Here is a 23,975-nt window from a genome sequence, read left to right on the forward strand (position 1 = left end):
TGTCTGTCCTTGTTTGTCCCCTCTATGTTTAGCCCCTTGTGGGTAGTAAAGAAATATATACTTAGTAGAATGTTAAGCTAGGGATGAGTGAGGGAAGACGGATGGGAGAGAAATGCAGGGATGTGTGTTTTTAGGAAAGAAACCGCTTTGCCTATTACAGGGTCTTGGGTTCTATCACTCCTCGCAACATCTTGGGCCAATTAATGCTTTCTGAGGTGTTTGGTAACAGTCTGTGGGTACATGTATGTATGCGTATGTATATACAGATACCCACAGTTTGCTTCTCTCGTTCCCTCTTTCCTCATCCCCCATCCTCCCTCTCTCTTTCCCCCTCTTCCTCTTCCTCCTCCTCATATCAGGTTTACTATTTCCATTTGTAAATATTTGTGTTTATCTGTATATTATTGATATAATAGGTCAATGGATAGATAGGTATGGGTGTATACGGTCACCGGCAAGGCTGTGTGGATACCTATTTTGCTTTCTCACCAGGTGGTTGCAAATTCAATCTCCCTGCTTGCCACCTTGGCCAAGTGTCCCCTATTCTAGATTCTGTTGGACAAAAGCCTTGTGAGTGGAACAGGAGGGCTGAAGCTGCATGTAGGCCATCATGTATGTGTATGTCTATATAGGTATACATACAGACATCAGACATATATATATATATTTATATGTAGGCCATCATGTATGTGTATATAGGTATACATATATATCCAGGTCTTCTCACGCACAGCATACTTCCAAAGGTCTCGGTCTCCAGTCATCTCACTGAGGAAATGACTAGAGACCAAGACCTTTGGAAGTATGCTGTGCGTGAGAAGACCCGGCAGGACAAGTGAGACCATAACCCGTGGTCTCTACATGGGATGTAGCCAGTCCACTTATGCATACCTTTCCTTCTTGGGACACAAAACTCTACTTGTGAAGGCAAGTGAAAATCAAAATCGAAATTGATCAACATCAATGGAAATTGCAGCTGTGATACCAGTGCCGGTAGCATGTAAGAGAACCATCCGAACGTGGCCATTGCCAGCGCCGCCCTGATCGTGGCCATTTGCCAGCCTTGTATGGCACCTGTGCCGGTGGCACGTAAAAAGTACCCACTACACTCACGGAGTGGTTGGTGTTAGGAAGGGCATCCAGCCGTAGAAACTTTGCCAGGTCAGACTGGGCCTGGTGCAGCCTTCTGGTTTCCCAGACCTCAGTTGAACCGTCCAACCCATGCTAGCATGGAAAGCGGATGCTAAACGATGATGATGATATGTGTACAGAGGTATACATATATATATATATATATATATATATATACACAGGGTCTTGCAGATAAATTGAGACAATTTTTACGATGCATAAAACTGGTTCTACTAAAATAACGGTGGTAGACTGACATAATTTTAATGTAATATTTATTACAACAAAATCGGTTTTCACTCAATTTGGCTGCCTTTTTCTGCCTCCACAGAAGGACGAAGGTTTTCTGCAGCTGTTGCAACCTCCACCTCTTTTGAATTTGCATGTTGCACGCATGATGCAGGTCTTCAGACTGTTGACACTTTTTGTGTGGTGAAGCATTGGTCCTTCCTTGAAGTCCGCCCCATAAAATGTAATCAAGAAGGTTGAGATCTGGGCTATTACAGGGCCGGATATTGGCCCTCATAAAAAATGGTACTTACTCACCAAGGAAAGCCTCTATTGCTTTTGACCCACAACATGGGGCAGAACCCTGGATAAGCACCACATGGTCAAGCCCAAACTTCTGCTCCATCCAGAGCGTTCTTCAGGATGCCCAGATACTGCTTTGTGCTAATCTTCAATCCAGACTCAATGAAGTGTGACTCCATGACATTTCCATCACTTGCCATGGCTCCAAATACCATCACAGAGGAAGGATTCTTAGTCTCAAACACAGTGGGGGTGGGGGTCAGAATGGTTGTATGTAATCAATTTGAGAATTTCTGTGATTCACCTCAGCGTCCACAGTGGACATCTCGTCCACAAACACAAGAGTTTTTCCTACACTTTGATGCTTAATGAATGACAGAAGCTTTGAGCATCTCTCAACTCTGATTGCTTTGGCCTTGGTTGTTAGGAGGTGACAGCATGGTCAGACATAGCTAGTCGTGCCACAGTTCCTGTTCACAGCTCAGGGCACCGAGGAAAGGGAAACAATGCGTTTCTTTGCAAGAGTTGTCATCAATGTGGATGGGTTGGCTTCAGACGAGTGTTTGAGGCCAGTGAGAAACTTTGGATTGCGCTTGGAATCACTCTGAGTCTGGTGTTCTTTTCTATCAATCTTTCCCTCTTCTTCAAATTGTTTATACACACAACAAACCATTGTTTTTGGAAGTTTTGTCAACAATTTCATTGGCAGTTTGCCCCGTTTTCACCAAAACAACAATGGTGGAACAATTCCGTTGTTTCTTGACTTTGCCATTTATCTGAAAAACAAAGAGGCAGATTAGATTTTCAAACGTTTTCTCAAGAAATGAAATGTTAAACCCACTGAGACAACTGCTTGAAATTGGTCTCAAGACCCTGGACACTTACATATAGAGTATAATAGGTCTTTGAGGAGAAATTTGGTAATTTAATGAAAGAAATCGAATCTCACAAAATCAAAATTTATTTTAATTAAAATGTATTCACAGGCTCTTGATAAGCTTTCTTACCAGAATATTCTTTGATCCTGCTTCCATGCAGGACTAGAATCCTTTATATTCCTGCACGAAATGGTTCTTATTCACTTCTGTCCTCAGCTGGACCATCAGTGAAACTAGGGTCTCCCTTCCAACGACATTCCAAACATTTAAATTTGGTGAGTTTGGAGGCTACAAGTCTGGTGATCCTGAAGATTGTCTGGCATCCATTCTTGGGTTTTGTGGGCTTTGAGAGAAGGTGCTGAGTCTTGTCGAGAAACATATGGCCCTCTACCCTGTACTTCCAGCCATCCGAGCCTTAACAACTGTTCCTTGCACCTCAATGAATCCAGCAGCATTAATTCCAAGACCCTGTAGAAAGATGTGAGGTGGCATGGCATGACCTTCACTCCTCACCAGTCCTAAAACCATCTCAGTTGCTGGAAACTTGGTCTGCATCACTCTGGGGACATAACAAGGATCTGCATAGAAACCCCATCGGTCATTTCTCCTTTTTTTGGTCTTGGTTGTGGTATTTCTTTTCATTCGGAAAGAATCACAGCTTGCCGTATTCATGAGGGTTTTTAACCTTGTTAAGTAACTGCTTGACACAGATCAAGGGGTTTTGCAGGCATGGATTGGCCCCTCCTCAGCACATACAACCCCTGTACCAAATCTCCTTGTCTACCACTTCCCTTTTTGGTCGAGGCTTACTTGTTGGCAATGACCTGAATATAATTCTGGTCCTTGTGTACCACAGTTCATGTAGTCCACTCCAACACCTGAAGTTCATGGGTGATGGCCCTCTTTGATTTTTTTTTGGTGGGGGATTGTCATCAAATAATGTTTCGAACCTGTTGGATAAATTGCAGTGAACCTTATAATGTCCAAAGGGTCAGAAGGATTTTGTTTTCTCTTTGATGCAGTTGAAACATTCTTGCCAGGGGTTTCCAGTTCCATCTGAACTTTGTGTAATGTCTAAATCAAGTAAGAAATAAGATACACCATGTGTATGTGTGTATATATATAATGTACATGCACACACATATGTGTGTGTGTGTGTATATATGATGTATAAAACTGGGGTATAGTAGGAAGTGTATATTGGTTAATGTAAAAATCAGTATTTTATATATACATACATATAGCCATATTTCGTCTGCCGTTACGTTCTGAGTTCAAATTCTGCCGAGGTCGACTTTGCCTATCATTCTTTCAGAGTCGATAAATTAAGTACCAGTTACGCACTGGGGTTGATGTAATCGACTTAATCCCTTTGTCTGTCCTTATTTGTCCCCTCTATGTTTAGCCCCTTCTGGGTAGTCAAGAAATATATATATATACATACATATGTGTGTGTGTGTGTTTATATATCACTTCTGTCTATAATTTATAATATATAACTATTACTATACAATTTATATATGATCTCTATCAGTTTATAATTCATACGATGTGTATGTATCACTATGTCTTTATAGTTTGTACACATAAATAGATAGAAATACTCGTTATTAATTAGAATGTTATTGTTGTTATCATTCAGGTGGCAAGCTGTGCAATGCAGAGCAGCTTTTCATCTGTCTCTGGGTTCTGAGTTCAAATTCTGCCTGGGTTGACTTGACTTTGCATTCTTTTGGGATTGATAAAATAAGTACCAGTTGGCTACTGTGGTTGATGTAATCAAATTGTACACCCTCCACCTCAAACTGGTGGTTTGTGCAAAAATTTGAAATCATCATTATTATTATTATTATTAAGGCCTTGTGCCTAGAGTAGAAATAATAATAATAATAATAATAATTATTATTATTATTGTTGTTGTTGAGTGAGAGGGCAGTGCATGCCACTAAAGTGACACTGGGGTAAAATATATGAAGCCTAGTATACCCATCATGACAACCTGTCTGATAAGGGTACACCAGGTACATGCATCACAACCTTATGTGCGCGACATGGTGATCTCATATCAAGATAAACAGCACACGACCTCGCAGATGGGGCCCGGTTACGATTTTCTTCAGGTCGAGTAGCCCATCCCACTCAAAAGGACCCCGAATAAAGGTTTGTTTAAGGATGTTGAATAAAACAGCCGTTTCTGCTATTAAATATTATATTAGAGAAGTATTGTTTATCTCTATATCAACATCTGTGACAAAGCTCTATGATCATAGACAATCCAACCATGACCATGGTATATTACTGTATATCCCAATGTAGTCTTCTTTATTTATGATGCTGGGATGGGATTTGGCTGCTCTGTCTAGCTGATTGGGTTACTTGATACAGGCTCGGAATGTCGAGAGGTGATGATTGGATATAAGGGCAAGGCATGAATACATCAACATCTTAGCTCCCTAACTTCTTTAATTTATACATGACTTCTTAGCATAATTGTGTGAGTGTATATGGTTATGTATGTGTGTTCCTATATATATATATATATATAGGCGTAGGAGTGACTGTGTGGTAAGTATTGCTTACGAACCACATGGTCCCGGGTTCAGTCCCACTGCATGGCACCTTGGGCAAGTGTCTTCTACTATAGCCTCGGGTATTTGGTAGACGGAAACTGAAAGAAGCCCGTCGTATATATGTATATATATATATGTGTGTATGTATTTGTGTGTCTGTGTTTGTGTACCCCCAACATCGGTTGACAACCGATGCTGGTGTGTTTACGTCCCCATAACTTAGCGGTTCGGCAAAAGAGACTGATAGAATAAGTACTAGGCTTACAAAGAATAAGTCCTGGGGTCGATTTCCTCGACTAAAGGCGGTGCTCCAACATGGCCACAGTCAAAATGACTGAAATGAGTAAATGAGAGTAAATATATATTGTAACCCATCATGAGAAAGCGGATGTTATGATGATGACACATGTATGTGTATGTATATTTATGTATAGGTATGTTGGCATATGTGAATGTGTGTATGTGTGTGTGTATATTTCTGGATGTATAAGTGCACACATCTTGGTGGTCTTTGTATGTGTGTATGTACACACACACACACAAACATGGACACTTGAACCTCATCATGAACAAATATACACACACACATATACATACATACATCTATCTAAATATATATATATATATACATATAGGCGAGCTGGCAGAAACGTTAGCACGCCGGGCAAAATGCGTAGCCATATTTCGTCTGCCGTTACGTTCTGAGTTCAAATTCCGCCGAGGTCGACTTTGCCTTTCATCCTTTCGGGGTCGATAAATTAAGTACCAGTTACGCACTGGGGTCGAGGTAATCGACTTAATCCGTTTGTCTGTCCTTGTTTGTCCCCTCTATGTTTAGCCCCTTGTGGGTAATAAAGAAATATATATATATATACACATATATACAAATACACACACATATGCATACATACATACACACATATACATACACATATTTACATACACACACACACATATATATGTAAAGCGTGTGAGTTGTGTAGTTTCCCATACAGTCCTACACTTTGCTTTGCAATCCTGACATTCTGTGTTTAATTCCAGAACCTGAAATGTGGGGAGCCAATGCGTTGTCCCTTAGCCATGGGGGTCGACCCATGAGTGTGGTTTGGGTAGATACGGACAGGGTGGAAATAGAGTGGACTGTTGTACCCTGTAATTCAATGATTCAGTCTTGTGTCATACATTCTGCCTGAGAATTACATTGAAAGTACGCATGTCTGTGGAATACGCAGCCTTCTGTGCCACTAATTCAATTAGTAAGCTAGTTAATGAATGAATTAATTATATATATTTATAATATTTTGGTTAATTAATTACATAGGCACAGGGGTGGCTGTGTGGTAAGAAGTTTGCTTCCCAACCATATGGTTCTGGGTTCAGTCCCACTGGACTGCACCTTGGGCAATAGCTTGACAGACCAAAGCCTTGTGAGTAAATTTGGTAGATGGAAACTGAAAGAAGCCTGTCACACACACACACATATATGTATATATATATAAATATATATATATATGTGTGTGTGTGTTGTGTTTGTCCTCCCTCCCCACTGCTTGACAACTGGTGTTGGTGTGTTTACGTCCCTGTAACTTAGCAGTTCAACAAAAGACACCGATGGGCTTTAAAAGATAACTACTAGGCTTGATTCATTCGACAAAATTTATGGCAATGCCCCAGCATGACCACAGTCTAATGACTAAAACCAGTAAAGGATAACAAACACACACACAAATTGTCTTTGTCTTTGTGTATAATATTTCCACGCCCCAGCCCCCCCCCCCCCCACCACCACCACCACCCGCCCTTCAGTTCCTTCTTTTCACTGAGATTCTTGTACTAATCAGCTTAAAAACGGTGGATCAGAAGCAACAGCAGCAGCAGCAACAACAACAACAACAAAGGGACAAACAATTTTGTTTTTTAATCCTTATATTTTTCTAAGAAAATTTGTAAGGAGTAAATACTGCAAAAAAAAAAGATATCCAAAAATTTGAATAAATTTAAATATATTTATATGTGTGTATGCTTGCATGTATGTATGCATGTTTCTATATATATATGTAATGTGTGCATGGATATATATGTGTCTATCTATATAAATAAATATATATATATATATATATCAATGTATAATATAAATATATATATATGTATTCATGTATAATATAAGTATATATATATATATATATATATATATCCATGGATAATATAAGTATATATATATATATATATATCCATGTTTAATATAAATATATATATATATCCATGTATAATATATATATATATATATATACACACATAGAGGTGTACAGAAGTGTTTATATGTACACAGACATGTGTATATGCATATATGTGCATATACAAAGATGGCCAAAAGTGGGTATAAAGCTGCTAAATATGAGTGAAATATTCTATCGCAAAAAATGATAAACAGAGAAATGAAACGCTCGTATTCAGCATCTGAATAACGACTTTAAACACCCCCCATGCACTCTCTCTATCTATATGTGTGTGTGCATGTGTATATATATATATAGACACACACAATTGCACACAGATGGGTCGGCTGCCGTCAGTCATTGAGCTGAGGTGTGTTTGATTAAGAAAATATATTCAAACCTCAGTGCAATGATTGGAACAATTAATTAACAATTAGTAAACTGGCTTATTTCATGAAATTGCAGTACAGTTTGGCAGTTACTGTATGGGTGTGTGTGTGCATATATACACCCATGAATATGTGTGTGTATATATATCTATATATATATACACACACACATATGTGCATGTTGAATATATTTACATTTAAATGTGTGTGTATATATATATATATATATACACCGGAGTAAACACATAAATGTGAAACAAGGTGGAAAAAAAGAGTACTCAAATAACAATGGTAGAGTAATATGCTTTATTTAAAAGCAGCAGAAAATTCAACAAAACCTGTTACTCGGAGTTTCCCGTTGCAACGAGAAACTCAGAGTAACAGGTCTTGTTGAATTTTCTGCTGCTTTAAATAAAGTATATATATATATATATACATACACATTTATGTATGTCTGTACATATATGAATATATGTATGGATATTTATGTTTGTACATGTATGTATATATGTGTGTGTATATGTGTGTGTGTGTGTATGTATATATATATATGTATGTATGTATATAAAAAGATACTCACCAAAATTTTTCCAAATTTTGTAATTTTGAAATGGAATTTTGCTATTCTTTTCCTTTTTGTAATTAAAATTTTTATTGATCCTAATTTGTTAACGATCTGTTATGTTGTTGTCTTTGAATCATTCTCGTTGGCAAGGGTCATCAGTGGAAAGTCGTGTTTGGTCTTTGATTAAGTGGAGTGATGACAAAGACAAGACTCACTGGGAGTCCTGAAGGGGTCACATTGTTTATGAACTCTCTCTTTCTTTCTGTGAAGGTGCCTGGCCCAGTGGTTAGGTTGTTGTACTCACCATCGCTGGGTCGCAGGTTCAATCTCTGGCCTGAGTGGTGCTTTGTTTTTTTAATTTTTTTTTTAGCAAAACACATTATTTTACTTTGTCCCCTTGCAACAGACAAGGTTTTCGATTAGGGGTCGGTGTTGGCCTGTTTACCTTGCCAGCAGGGAGGTATCGTTCGAAAGCTAACACAATGCAAAGCGTATTGTGACCATCAATGTGTAACAACGTCTGATATAGACTGGTCGATCCCATGATAATATGATATTTTCAACCATATCTGCCTCCACCGTCAGCCACCCCATTCTCCGTCCCATGCTATATCATCAACCATCCAACCACTTCTACTCAGCTTCTGCATTGTAGGGTCACTCGGGCACCTTATTGCTGTTATCTGTCTCTTGCAGCTCCCATGGCTCATTTCCTCTTTCTTTCTCCTCATTTCCCCTTCTAGATGTGAGTAGCCATGCAAATCCCTTTACAGGAATCTTCTCTGCCCGTCCGCATCCACCTCATCTCAAAGCAATCCTTTTGCCCCTCCACATAAGGGTTTGTAGTTCTGCGAACTGCATGGCAACTTTAAGAGTACTGGTGACATGAGAAAAGCACTCAATCCATGCTGTGAAGTATGAAGGGCATCCAGCTGTAGAAACTGTGCCAAAACAAAGACTGGAGTACGATGCAGTTGTTGGACTCATCCAACCCATACCAGCATATGTATTACTCTTTACTCTTTTACTTGTTTCAGTCATTTGACTGCGGCCATGCTGGAGCACTGCCTTTAGTCGAGCAAATCGACCCCAGGACTTATTTTTTTGTAAGCCCAGTACTTATTCTATCGGTCTCTTTTGCTGAACCGCTAAGTGACAGGGATGTAAACACACCAGCATCAGTTGTCAAGCAGGCTTCTTTCAGTTTCCGTCTACCAAATCCACTCACAAGGCATTGGTTGGCCCGGGGCTATAGCAGAAGACACTTGCCCAAGATGCCACGCAGTGGGACTGAACCCGGAACCTTGTGGTTCGTAAGCAAGCTACTTACCACACAGCCACTCCTGCGCCTATGGATTATATATATACACGAGTGTATATATATGTGCGTGTATGCGGAGAGGGAGAGAGAAATATATTAAAAGGGACAATCTCGAAAGACAGAAGAGATTTCCCTGACAAATAAAAGGGGGCAGCAAATTCCTATTTGGGTTACATCCCTTCAGTGGATGTTTCTATCCTCTCCCTTCTGGTAAAACCCTTTTCTCATATTTAACTGTATTTTGATGTTTCCGAACATCCTGTTGTACTGAGCTGTTTTTACTGAGCTCCAGGCCAACGTGGATTGAACGAAATCACCATCAAAAGCATTCCAGTTGTGACCATCTCGTCTTTTTTTGCACAAGAAACTACATTGTGTAATGTAGTTCTTACTTTTCTTATAAGAATGAGTTGAAGACATTAGCTGTTCTTTCTAGCAGATCCTGTGACTATGCAGATAATATTATGATGTCTGTAAGAGATGGATATCAGGAAAAGGCGATGAATGGCCCTGGTTATCTTCTGTTCACCTCCTTTTCATCATCATCATCATCATCATCGTTTAACGTCCGTTCTCCATGCTAGCATGGGTTGGACAGTTCGACCGGGGATCTGGGAAGCCAGAAGGCTGCACCAGGCTCCGGTCTTTTCTGGCAGTGTTTCTACAGCTGGATGCCCTTCCTAATGCCAACCACTCCATGAGTGTAGTGGGTGTTTTTTATGTGCCACTGGTGCAAGGCGAGGCTGGCAACGGCCATGATCGGATTGGTGCATTTTACATGCCACCGGCACGGAAGCCAGTCGAGGCGGCGCTGGCATCGGCCACGATTCGGATGGTGCTTTTTACGAGCCACCGGCACAGAAGGCCTTTATCTACACCACAAGGTTCATATTTCGTTTCAATCTGGTTAACATGTCGTTTACCACCGGAAAAGAAGTGAAAGTAAATTGTACTAAAAAGCTGAAAGTAAATGATTTAAAAAAAAAACCATTTGGTGTCCGATCGATGAGCTTTCTCTGTTGGTCTCAGCAGCTTTTATACTCAGTGGTGCAAGCTGTGTAGTAAGTTTACTTCCCAACCACTTAGTTCTGGGTTCAATCCCACTGCTTGGAACCTTGAACAAGTGCCTTGCGCTGATCAAAGCCTTGTGAGTGGATTTGGTAGGCAGAAATTGAAAGAAGCCTTCGTGTGTTAGGTGTCTTTATTTGTTCCCCAGCACAACACATGATAATTGATGTTGGTTTGTTTACGTCCCTATAACTTAGCAGTTTGACAAAAGACACCATACTTAAAAACCAGGACTTGGACGATATAGGAAAGCCTTTTCACAAGATCCAAAATGATTATTGTTTCTGTTGTTAGTGAGAAAGATAAGGCAGTGGCACCTTGGGCAAGTGTCTTCTACTATAGCCTCGGGCCAACCAAAGCCTTGTGAGTGGATTTGGTAGACGGAAACTGAAAAGAAGCCCGTCTTATATGTATATATATATATATATATGCATGTGTGTGTTTGTGCTTCTGTGTTTGTCCTCCTAGCATTGCTTGACAACCGATGCTGGTGTTTAAAATAATAATAATAATGAAATTATTGTATACAGTGCTCAGGTGCACCACAACTTGTCAGAAAGTGCATATAAAGCATATGCAGTAATGTACAAATGTCTGGGAAGTGAACAATGCATGAGTCAGATACATGCTTGCTTGTGTGTATGGAGGGGAGAAAATCAGGTGTAGTGTTGGCGAATCTCAGGAAGCATGGAAGTTTTGAAGGATGCAGTGCTCCAACAACTAACAACTGATGCCGGCAGTTTGTTCTATGCTTCAGCAACTCTCAGCGTGAAAATATGTTTCCTGAAGTCATGGGAGCTGTGCTGTTTTCTGACTTTGTAAATATGTCCACGGGTGTTAGATGGGTGGAGTTTGAAAAGGTGCTCAGAGTTATTGTTTGTACGATGGTTGATAATTTTATGGGTGTCTGCCAAGTCAGCTGCCAGACGTCGGAGTTTCAATGTGTCCATGCCCAGGGAAGTACATTACTTAGCGGTTCGGCAAAAGAAACCGATAGAATAAGTCCTGGGCTTACAAAAGAATAAGTCCCAGGGTTGAGTTGCTCGACTTAAGGCAGTGCTCCAGCATGGCTGCAGTCAAATGACTGAAACAAGTAAGAGAACAGTGGCAGATGAAACGCTGCTAAGCATTTTGCCTGGCATGCTAACGATTCTGCCAGCTCGCCACCATAATAATAACAATCCTTTTTACTACTATATGCGGGTTACCACCTGTGACCTTAGACATCCACAATCTTTCAATAGTCTTTCGGGTGCTTAACACCCTTGTGATAATCTTTCCTGGGATCTTTTCCTTTTGAACGGCAGATGTCAACATAATTTCTAGTTAACTAAACACTTAGGGTTAGGGTTGGGGGGGAGGTTTAGGGTTAGTTACAGGATGTTGTCTCAGTTTTAGACGCAGCAAATGATTTTAGTTGAATGGAGGTAATCGATTGGTTAAAATTGCCGAAATGCTTGGATTTTCAGACGAAATAGCTTACTATGGAATTTTCTCAATAAAACCAAGAGAAAATGATGTTTTATAAACACATTCTGCCAGTATACAAAGTTTAAAAGTGTTTAGTTAACTAGAAATTGTGTTGAAATCTGGCTATCAAAAGGAAAAGATCCCTTTCCTGTTCTCCAGGACATACTATTCCAACCATTTGTCTACATCTTTACTCACAGGTCCCAATGCACCAATTATTATAGGAACTAAGGGATCAGATTTGTTGCTTTTTTGTCTTCTTTCTTTTACTATTATTATTATTATTATTATTATTATAGGCGCAGGAGTGGCTGTGTGGTAAGTAGCTTGCTAACCAACCACATGGTCCCGGGTTCAGTCCCACTGCGTGGCACCTTGGGCAAGTGTCTTCTACTATAGCCCCGGGCCGACCAATGCCTTGTGAGTGGATTTGGTAGACGGAAACTGAAAGAAGCCTGTCGTGTATATGTATATATATATATGTGTGTGTTTGTCCCCCTAGCATTGCTTGACAACCGATGCTGGTGTGTTTACGTCCCCGTTACTTAGCGGTTCAGCAAAAGAGACCGATAGAATAAGTCCTGGGCTTACAAAGAATAAGTCCCGGGGTCAATTTGCTCGACTAAAGGCGGTGCTCCAGCATGGCCGCAGTCAAACGACTGAAACAAGTAAAAGAGTAAAGAGTAAAGTGGTCAGCTGGCAGAATCTTTAGGATGCTGGATAAAATGCTAAGCAACATTTTGTCCATGTTTACATTCTGGGTTCAAATTCCGCCAAGGTCGATTTTACCTTTCGTCCTCCTGGAGTCGATAAAAAATGTACCAGTTGGACACTGGGGTCGATAGTATCAGTATACCCCCTCCCCTCAAATCTGTTGGCCTTAAACGTAAATCAGAAGTAATTTTAATTGCAAGAGAAAAAATTCTTGAAAAAACTCAAAATCTGTTCAGGTTTTTTTTTTGTTTTACGATATTTCAGAGCAGGGGAGAGAACTCTGGCTTAATCCAACGTGGTTGATTTGTTTCGCCTTACTTTTGAGTTGATGTTAGACACGTGTTCCAGCCGTGACCATCACGTCATTTATAGTGTCTTTAAAAATGGAAGGACACATTATTTTGGTCTCAGGTAAACTATGCCACTCAAGGTACCTGCTCTTGCTTAGCCCTAGACCAGCCTTAATCAAGTACACACATGATCGTAGACAATCCAGTCGTGCCCCCCCCCCCGTATATTGTTGTGGTTGTTTCGCCCGGGGTCAGCTCTGATTGAGAAGTCCTAAAGATTTAGCTATTTCGTTTAAACTCTTGAGGGGTGGTCACCAGGTAGTGCTTTCATTCCATATGTTCTGTGATCTGGGTGGATGTGAATGTAGATCCCTTTTTAAAGTTATCTCTGTAATTTTTCTATAGAATTTAGAGCCAGCACAGCAAGTTATGATGTTTCATATATGATTACGTCTATGTAAACAATGTGATCGAAGATAGGAAAAAGTGTTAACTGGTCTATATACAGATTTCAGGACCACTTGCTCTATCATCAGCTCCTCATGCAGTCCATGAATCCATCCTTAGAAACTCAACAAATTTAGTGGTGGAACACAATTGGATATATAGTAATTTTATATCATCATCATTTAACGTCCGTTTTCCATGCTAGCATGGGTTGGACGGTTCAAATGGGGTCTGGGAAGCCAGGAGGCTGCGCCAGGCCGTCTGATCTGGCAGTGTTTCTACGGCTGGATGCCCTTCCTAACGCCAACCACTCTGTGAGTGTAGTGGGTGCTTTTTATGTGCCACCTGCACAGGTACCAGACGAGGCTGGCAAACGGCCACCGGCACGGGGGCCTTAAAATTTCAGAAGGGGCAAGTCAATTTCATCGACCCCAATACATGACTGGTATTTTTTTCGACTCTGAAAGGATGGAAGGCAAAGTTGGGCTTTATGGAATTTGAACTCCGAACATAAAGATGGATGAAATGCCACCAAGTATTTCGCCTGGCATGCTAACCATTCTGTCAGTTCGTCATCGTTACTAATTTTATGCATTAAACACATTCCTGGAAACTATTTGGTTCAATTTAATTTGCTGCTTGAGACACGATTTTGCTATGCACCCAGAGAATACCACCAAGTACAAAGCTGCTGGATGCTGACGTGTTTATGGAGGAATGAGAGTGAGTGGCTTCAGAAGGATGCTTTGTGGTGGGGCAAACTCGTTTGTGCTTGTCTCCACTTAACCGAGAGTAGGTCTGCTAAGTATTTGAGATACTCATAGGCCCCCGCTGTGTCTACACTAGCCTCAGATTATTTTGATGTCTCTCTATTGGACAATTCATCAGATTTTCTTTCATTGCCCTTTGTATCTTCCCATGATTCTCTGTTTGTCAATTTCTTCTTTAATAATAATGAAATTATTGTATATAGTGCTCAGGTGCACCACAACTTGTCAAAAGTGCGTATAAAGCATATGCAGTAATGTACAAATGTCTGGGAAGCAAACAGTGTATGAGTCAGATACATGCTTGCGTGTGTATGGAGGGGAGAAAATCAGGTGTAGTGTTGGCGAATCTCAGAAAGCATGGAAGTTTTGAAGGATGCAGTGCTCCGACAACTAACAACTGATGCCAGCAGTTTGTTCCTTGCTTCAGCAATTCTTAGCATGAAAAAATGTTTCTGAAAGTCATGGGAGCTGTGCTGTTTTTCTGACTTTGTAAATATGTCCACGGGTGTTAGATGGGTGGAGTTTATAATAATAATAATAATAATAATAATAATAATAATGAAATTATTGTATACAGTGCTCAGGTGCACCACAACTTGTCAGAAAGTGCGTATAAAGCATATGCAGTAATGTACAAATGTCTGGGAAGTGAACAGTGTATGAGTCAGATACATGCTTGCGTGTGTATAGAGGGGAGAAAATCAGGTGTAGTGTTGGCGAATCTCAGAAAGCATGGAAGTTTTGAAGGATGCAGTGCTCCGACAACTAACAACTGATGCCAGCAGTTTGTTCCTTGCTTCAGCAATTCTTAGCATGAAAAAATGTTTCTGAAAGTCATGGGAGCTGTGCTGTTTTTCTGACTTTGTAAATATGTCCACGGGTGTTAGATGGGTGGAGTTTATAATAATAATAATAATAATAATAATAATAATGAAATTATTGTATACAGTGCTCAGGTGCACCACAACTTGTCAGAAAGTGCGTATAAAGCATATGCAGTAATGTACAAATGTCTGGGAAGTGAACAGTGTATGAGTCAGATACATGCTTGCGTGTGTATAGAGGGGAGAAAATCAGGTGTAGTGTTGGCGAATCTCAGAAAGCATGGAAGTTTTGAAGGATGCAGTGCTCCGACAACTAACAACTGATGCTGGCAGTTTGTTCCATGCTTCAGCGTGTGTATGGAGGGGAGAAAATCAGGTGTAGTGTTGGCGAATCTCTCAGGAAGCATGGAAGTTTTGAAGGATGCAGTGCTCCGACAACTAACAACTGATGCCAGAGTTTGTTCCTTGCTTCAGCAATTCTTAGCGTGAAAAAATGTTTCCTAAAGTCATGGGAGCTGTGCTGTTTTCTGACTTTGTAAATATGTCCATGGGTGTTAGACGGGTGGAGTTTATAACAATAATAATAATTATTATTATTATTGTTGTTGGCATCCTTTCTGTCTCGAGAGACAATGGAGTTGCGCATGAAGTAGTCTAGTCCGGCTTTTACATTTCATGTCCTGATACATTTCCTGCTGTGGCTGTGTAGTCCTATCCTGGACAAACACTCCCTCTGGCAGGTACCGCAAATGTAGCGAAGACTGTTCCTGGCTGGTTGTAATGTCATAGTCTCTTGTTTACGTCTCTTCCTTTCTTTCCATTTCTCCTCTCTCTCTGTCACTCCTTTGTGTTCCCTCTCTTACGGTACGTCGCCATTCTCCACGGTTGCCGGCAACTGCCTCCCAACCGCTAATATTGATGTTGCAGGCCTTCATGTCCCTTTTGCAAACATCCTTGTAACGTAAGATCGGTCTACCCACAGACCTAGTACCCCTAGCAAGCTCTCCATAATAATTATAATAATGACAGGTGGAGTTTGAAAAGGTGCTCAGAGTTATTGTTTGTAAGATGGTTGATAATTTTATGGGTGTCTGCCAAGTCAGCTGCCAGACGTCGGAGTTTCAATGTATCCATGCCCAGGGAAATAAGGCGTTCAGAATATGGCAAATGCCTGATGGATCATGTGTGTTTTCGACCATTCCTGTTTACTCTTCTATGACAGCACCACTTGTTGGACTAAGTTGGCCACATCCCTGATGACTGTTTAAACTATGTTTGAAGATGCTGGAATAGTATATTGTGATGTAATCCTTTACAACTACACTAAATAAAGTTCTACCAAAACGGCTGTTGCAAATTTAGACACTATTCATGTGTTACAATTATGTGTGTGTGAATATATATATATATATATATATATATACTGTTGTGTCTGGGGAGAGTCATTTTCTTTTTGTGCCTTATTACGTAACACACTCACCGGTAAAATTTCCACTTTTTTTTCTTATTTTTATTATCCTAAAATTTTCGTTGCGTCAAACTATTGAAAAGGTTGCAAGACACAACGAAAATTTTAGGGCAATAAAAATAAGAAATAAGTGGAAATTTTACCAGTGAGTGTATTAAATTATAAGGCACAAAAAGAAAATGACTCTCCCCAGACACAACAGAATGCTTCAACACACAAACTCATATAAAGAACCTTGCAAACCAAATCCAAAAACGAAATATATATATATATATATATGATGATGATGATGGCCGTCCACTCGTGACCGAGGAAGACCATTGCCAACCTTCAGGAACATTGTGTGCTCTAGGACTAACTTATATTTTGCATTTGCGGCTCCGTTGGTGGCTAATGAGCCCAGCTCTTGACAAGCATACACGACTGCAAACATTGCAGACCAAGCTTTCCCCATTCACTATATGAGCTGTGCGCTTTCGCGCAGCTCGCTTAAGTTCTTCATGCTGGATACGTGCTCTCTCAAAAGTGTTGATCCCCTCCTTAACCTGCTTCCTCCATTTGTGGTGATGACAGGCATTGTTCTCCCAGTCAGTGTCCTGCATATCAAAAGCCTTTAATGAGGACTTGACACAGTCCTTAAATCGCAGCCTTGGTTTCTGCCGGAGTCTCCTTCCATTCACAAGTTCTCCATAGAGCATCTGCTTAGGAATATATATATATATATATATATATACATGCACACATATATAAAAGAGGGGCAAAGTAAAGTGTGACATACAACCAAAACTCGGGGTCAGTGGTGGATCTGACACTCCATTTTTCATGGGCATAAACCCAGTGTTCAGAATATGAGTGAAATAATGAAAAATATAATAATAACAAAAAGAGGACTCAGAGAGCAGAAACCGCTGCCAAGGCAACACCAACGTCCTCTCAATGATTGGCTGGAGATGATTTTTAGAATGAGAATATCTGGAATAAACTTGGTTGCTCTCACAAACGAGAATACTAAAGATGAACCCGACCACTCTCTAAACTTGATAAAAAAAAAAATGGAAAAATAATCCAGAATCCTTGTCTCGTACCTGATCAATCCCAATATTAAGGTAGTTGTAAAAAATTTAGTAACAGCAATAAATAGTTTATTCTTATCTAATACCAGCCAAAATTAACAAATTTACCATTGAAAATAATTACAGGCTAAAGGGAGATAATTGAGAAAGACTTGAAAGTTAATCATAATCATGTAAAGTAAATATAACAAATAATCTAGAATCCTTGTCCGGCACCAGATCGATTCCAAAATCGAATCAGTTCATGCCAGTCCCGAGGACAAACATGCCTGAAAGTTTCATCTGAATACATCCAGTGGTTCTTGAGATATCTTGTCCACAAACAAACGTGACTGAAAACAATACTTCCACGGCGGAGGTAATAATAGAAAAAACATAAAAATGCTTTGAATACTTCATCTATTTCTGCTTATAATTATTATTGAGCAAGAGAACAGTTCATGCCATTAAAGTGACACTAGGGTAAAATATACGAAGCCCAATATACCCATCATGACTACCCGTCTGATAAAGGTACACTAGGCACATGCATCACAACCATATGTGCGCGACATGGTGATCTCATATCAAGATAAACAGCACATGACCTTGCAGGTGGGGCCCAGTTAGAATTTTCTTCAGGTTGAGTAGCCCATCCCGCTCAAAAGGTCCCTGAATAAGGGTTGTTTAAGGATGTTGAACGAACCACCCATGTTTCCAGAGGTGAATTATTCAAACCCCAAGAATCCCTCTCAACACATGGCTATGATGCTCCCCCACTACTTCTGCTCGTGATCAGAGATGCACATATCGTCAGCCACTAAGGGACATGCTCAACTGGTTAAGGTCAAACAACTGACAAGCAAATCTGTGGTATTGAGCAGAATATTTGCTGTAGCCCATCTTTTATACCAAGACAAAACAATGTACATGATAACACTTCCAATCAGTTAAGATCAGAAGCCATGGGAGCCACTGTTATTATTATTATTACTATTATTATCATCATCATTATTATTATTATTACTATTATTATCATCATCATCATTATTATTATTATTATTACTATTATTATCATCATCATTATTATTATTATTATTATTACTATTATTATCATCATTATTATTATTATTATTATTACTATTATTATCATCATCATTATTATTATTATTATTATTATTATTACTATTATTATCATCATCATTATTATTACTATTATTATCATCATCATTATTATTACTATTATTATCATCATCATTATTATTATTATTATTATTATTTGATATATGAAGTGTAATGCAAAAGTATGAGGACAGGTGCTTTAAAAAGAAATCTACAACACAGACCAATTCGTCATTTAATAACTTCAAAGTTGTCCCCTTCTGAAGCCATCCAGCATCGTTTCCATCGATGGAATCATTCTTGGAACTCCTTTCACAGGAAAGTGAGCAGCTGCTCCCTCGCACACTCCTGGATTTCCTTGATGTCTTGAAATCTGTTCCTTGGTTTCAGGATCATAGCCACAGATCCACATCTGTTATGACTGCTTTCAAACAGTTTTGTCTTCCTTGACAGCTAAGGATAATCTTGGGCAGCTGATCCCCGATCTTCTTTCCAGGGGGACCCCCAACCCCCACAAGCATTGCCATCAGCAACAGATGTGAGCAAGAATGTTATAACTTAATGTGAACACATAACAGAGTTCCAGGTCAATTGGTGCCGAGTGGCTTCTCCACTCTGCGTAAAGCTCCATTATTAACGTTGTTACCATAGTAACAGTCCCAGGACTTATTGATAAGACCTCATCCACAAAGTGGTGAGCAGAAAGAAACATTAGAATGCCAGAGAAAATGCTTTGTAGCATTTCATCATCATCATAATTATTTAATGTCCGTTTTCCATGCTGGCATGTGTTGGACTGTTCGACCGGGGATCTGGGAAGCCAGAAGGCTGCACCAGGCTCCAGTCTGATCAGGCAGTCTTCCTAACGCCAACCACTCCGCGAGTGTAGTGGGTGCCTTTTACGTGCCACCAGCACAGGTGCCAGGCGTGGCTGGCAATGGCTACAATCGGATTGGTGCATTTTACGTGCCACCGGCACGGAAGCCAGTCAAGGCGGAGCTGGCATCGGCCATGATTCAGATGGTGCTTTTTATGTGCCACCGGCACAGGAGTCAGTCTTCATCTGTGTTGAAATTCTACTGGGGTCGACTTCACCTTCCATCCTTTCAGGGTTGATAAAATAAGTACCAGTCATGTACTGGGGTCAATGTTATTGACTTACCCCTCACCTCGAAATTTTTGGCTTTGTGTCAAAATTTAAAACTATTATTTGGTATATGTATGTGTGTGTGTGTGTGTACCCTGTCACTGTTTGACAACTGGTGTTGGTTTGGTTACATCCCCATAACTTATCAGTTTGACAAAAAGGTTCAACAGAATAAGTAATAGACTTGAAAAAATAAGTATTGGTGTTGGTTTATTTGACTGAAATCGTTCAAGGCAGTGCTCCAGTATGGCCATGGTCCAATGACTGAAACAGAGAAAGCATAAAAGATAATGATTGCCTTGAATTCCCTAATTATAGTTGCTTGTGTCATGTGAACGGCCCCTGTGGAATTGTAATCAGGGCTGGGCCTCACGGAGGGGAAAGTGAGTGAGACCTTTTATTCAGGCATAGGGTATCTAAGACTACATTATCTGAAGTGTCCTTCCTTGTGTTACATTTGAAGGGAGATTTGGCTGCTATTTTTTCCAGGTTGACTCTCATTAATAGGACTTCTTGGTTGTCACATGTTGTAGATGTTGTTTAGTTTTGTCTCTTTTACTCTTTTACTTGTTTCCGTCATTTGACTGTGGCCATGCTGGAGCACCGCCTTTAATCGAGCAACTCGACCCTGGGACTTATTCTTTTGTAAGCCCAGTACTTATTCTATCGGTCTCTTTTGCCGAACCACTAAGTAATGGGGACATAAACACACCAGCAACGGTTGTCAAGCAATGCTAGGGGGACAAACACAGACATATATATATATAAACGACGGGCTTCTTTTCAGTTTCCGTCTACCAAATCCACTCACAAGGCATTGGTCAGCTTGAGGCTATAGTAGAAGACACTTGCCCAAGGTGCCACGCAGCCACTCTTGCTACTTACCACACAGCCACTCTTGCGCCTGTTCAGATTTATGATTGAAAGTGTTCCAACCACGACCTTCACATCTATGTTTAAGTTAATGTGACTCTTGTGAAGTCAAGTGGAACCATTGCCGTGGCTATTGCCAGTTAAGCCAAGTGAAATCAAAGTGATGGTCATTGCCAATTTCCTCTGAATGGCACCTGTGGAATCGCAGTGGTGGCCAGTGCTGGATTTGAATGTTGGGCCCCGTGGTGGAGATGACAAGTGACTGAGACCCTTGGGAAGATGCTGTGCTTAAGAAAACTTATCAAACCAAGTGAAATCTTAATGATGGCCATTGCTGGTGTCGTGCAAGTGGCACCCGTGTTGATGGCACATAAAAGGCACCCATTACGCTCTTGGAGTGGTTGGCATTTGGAAGGGCAGCCAGCTGTAGAAACCGTGCCAAACCAGATTGGAACATGGTGCAGCTCTCCAGCCTTGCCAGCTCCTGTCAAATTGTCCAACTCATGCCAGCATGGAAAGCAGATGTTACATGATGATGATGATGATGATGATGGTGATGGTGGTGATGTTGATGATGATGATGATGATGATGATGGTGGTGATGATGATGGTGGTGATGATGATGATGATGATGATGATAATGATGATGATGGTGGTGATGTTGATGATGATGATGATGATGATGGTGATGATGATGATTTACAAAAATTTGATGATTTCTTTATTGTCCTTTTCCTTTTCTTTTTCAGATTTGATCAAAAATGCTGCCAAGTCAAATGGGGTCTGTGCTCATATTAACAAGGCCTTCAGCAATGATGAGGATGACGCGGCCGGAGGAGAGCCCACCCCTGTCGAGAATGACAAGGACAGTGGCGGCACAGGGGCGGAGGCGCATGACAGTGATGACGACGATGATGAAGAGATTGGGAAGACAAGTCAAGCAGGAAGTGCAGCAACTTCGCTGAACTCCACTGATGACCATCACATTGGATCGCTGGAATGCCGAGAGATGGAGAGGATGCGGAGCTACAGTGACACTAGTTGCCATGACGACGACAATGATACTGCTGAGGTGAAAGAAAGCGAGGAGGAGGTGGGGAAGAGAGAGGAAGACGGAGATAAGAGAGAGGCTGCTATGACATCACAGTCACCCCCCTCATCACCGCCACCACCACCACCCTCTTCACCGCCGCCACCACTACCCTCATCGCCACCCCGTTCAACAGGATCGGCACCCTGCCGTCGACCGACCTGCTCCCCTCCCCCACTGCCATCCCAGGCTCCTGGCACATCACTTCCCAGCCCCAGCTCTTCCCCGTCCTCACCCACCCGCCCAACAGTCTCCCCTCCCGCTCCCCCACCTTCAAGCTCCCCGCCACCCCCACCAAACTGTTAACACGCCGCCCCCACCACCTTAAAAGTGCATTTTTATGTGCATGAGAGTGTGTGTGTGTGTGTGTGTGTGTGTGTGTAGGAATGTATATGTGTGTGTTTATTGTTGAAAAACATACATTCTGCTGATAGACAATCCAAATAATGCTGCTAAGTGCGATCCCACCATGACCACCTCATTTGCTTTTCTAGGTACAAGGATACATTTTAGGTTTCCTTCATTATTCAGAGAATCGAATACAATTAGAGGGAGAATTGGCTGCTGTTTTTAGCAGATTCTGAGACAACACAGTAACTCCCTTAATGATTTGTATAGGCGCAGGAGTGGCTGTGTGGTAAGTAGCTTGCTAACCAACCACATGGTTACCGGTTCAGTCCCACTGCGTGGCATCTTGGGCAAGTGTCTTCTGCTATAGCCCCGGGTCGACCAAAGCCTTGTGAGTGGATTTGGTAGACAGAAACTGAAAGAAGCCTGTCGTATATCTGTATATATATATATATATATATATGTATGTGTTTGTCCCCCTAGCATTGCTTGACAACCGATGCTGGTGTGTTTACGTCCCCGTAACTTAGCGGTTCGGCAAAAAAGAGACCGATAGAATAAGTACTGGGCTTACAAAGAATAAGTCCCAGGGTCGATTTGCTCGACTAAAGGCGGTGCTCCAGCATGGCCGCAGTCAAACGACTGAAACAAGTAAAAGAGTAAAAGCGTAAGGCTATCTAAGAGTATATAACAAAGTGACAGTTGGATATAGTATACGGTTATGGGTACAGTAAGCACTATTCATCGCCCATTCATCAAGTAAAGCCCCTTAAGGCCCCTTAGAGACAATTCATTCCTTAAATATTTTTGTCTTGTATTTTTTTTTTGATAGGTTTAATGAACCTGCCCAACACCATTGTTTCCAAATATTAGCGGACCAATTAATTTGTACTCTTCATAGGGATGTCAGGATGTGGGTTTTCTTAATAAGTACCTATTTCTTTATTACCCACAAGGGGTTAAACATAGAGGAGACAAACAAGGACAGACATAGGTATTAAGTCGATTACATCGACCCCAGTGCGTAACTGGTACTTAATTTATTGACCTCGAAATGATGAAAGGCAAAGTCGACCTCAGTGGAATTTGACTCACAGCATAACGACAGACGAAATACAGCTACGCATTTCGCCCAGCGTGCTAACGTTTCTGCCAGCTCGCCGCCTTTCTTAATAAGTACCAACATTGCACTAAGCCTTTGCTCAAATTATTCTTTCATTGATCTCCTTAAGTATTGATTTCCCCAAACAAGTTCACATTAGTTAAAGTTCTCAATTTCTTTTTATGACGTTCCATTAAATAGCCGTCAGTCCCTGACTTTTGACCCGTCATATGGACCATCCCATTAAACTCACTCCACCACATCTTACCCTCCCTCACTATTCCCCCCCCCCGGAGTTTACTATTTTTTCTTTCATTTATTATTTTATTTATTTTTTATTTATCTATTTATTTACTTGTTTATTTGCTTATCTTGATTACTTATACACATGATTGTAATCAATTAATAAATAGATTTAAATGAATGTCAAAAAGGCTGATGTTTGTCGATTAATTATCCTTTCCATTTTCTTATTTGACTTATAAATCCTGGGTAAATTTCTGTTTTACCCCCACCCATACCTCTTATTCAATTGCAATACTGCCCTGCAATAGTAAGCACTTGGATATAAATACGTAGGAATACATCC

At 40.7% G+C, this 23,975-nt stretch overlaps 1 protein-coding gene and 1 long non-coding RNA gene across 4 annotated transcripts; both read left to right on the plus strand.

The window, feature by feature from the left end:
* The first annotated feature begins 1,230 nt into the window (after positions 1 to 1,230).
* On the plus strand, positions 1,231 to 22,672 carry LOC115226049 (actin cytoskeleton-regulatory complex protein pan-1-like). 3 transcript variants are annotated; one of them, XM_036514985.1, is made up of 2 exons: positions 1,231 to 1,247; positions 21,535 to 22,672. In XM_036514985.1, exon 2 carries the CDS (start codon positions 21,535 to 21,537, stop codon positions 22,240 to 22,242), a length of 708 nt encoding a protein of 235 aa, XP_036370878.1. In that variant the 5' UTR covers positions 1,231 to 1,247; the 3' UTR covers positions 22,243 to 22,672. The 3 variants fall into 3 exon arrangements, with proteins under 3 accessions (XP_036370878.1, XP_036370880.1, XP_036370879.1); XM_036514987.1 differs by lacking the exon at positions 1,231 to 1,247 and adding an exon at positions 13,222 to 13,264 and having other exon boundaries at positions 21,596 to 22,672; XM_036514986.1 differs by lacking the exon at positions 1,231 to 1,247 and adding an exon at positions 21,357 to 21,374 and having other exon boundaries at positions 21,534 to 22,672.
* LOC118768454 lies at positions 13,274 to 17,694 on the plus strand. The gene is made up of 3 exons (XR_005004300.1): positions 13,274 to 13,507; positions 16,987 to 16,993; positions 17,667 to 17,694. It is a non-coding gene; the product is annotated as an uncharacterized LOC118768454 (long non-coding RNA).
* Positions 22,673 to 23,975: the final 1,303 nt, after the last annotated feature.

Source organism: Octopus sinensis, linkage group LG29, assembly GCF_006345805.1.
Source record: "Octopus sinensis linkage group LG29, ASM634580v1, whole genome shotgun sequence".
Taxonomy (NCBI): domain Eukaryota; kingdom Metazoa; phylum Mollusca; class Cephalopoda; order Octopoda; family Octopodidae; genus Octopus; species Octopus sinensis.

Bases quoted from the DNA above. Each gene is read 5' to 3' on its own strand.
- LOC115226049 (XM_036514985.1), top strand. From the start codon at position 21,535: ATGATGATGATTTACAAAAATTTGATGATTTCTTTATTGTCCTTTTCC.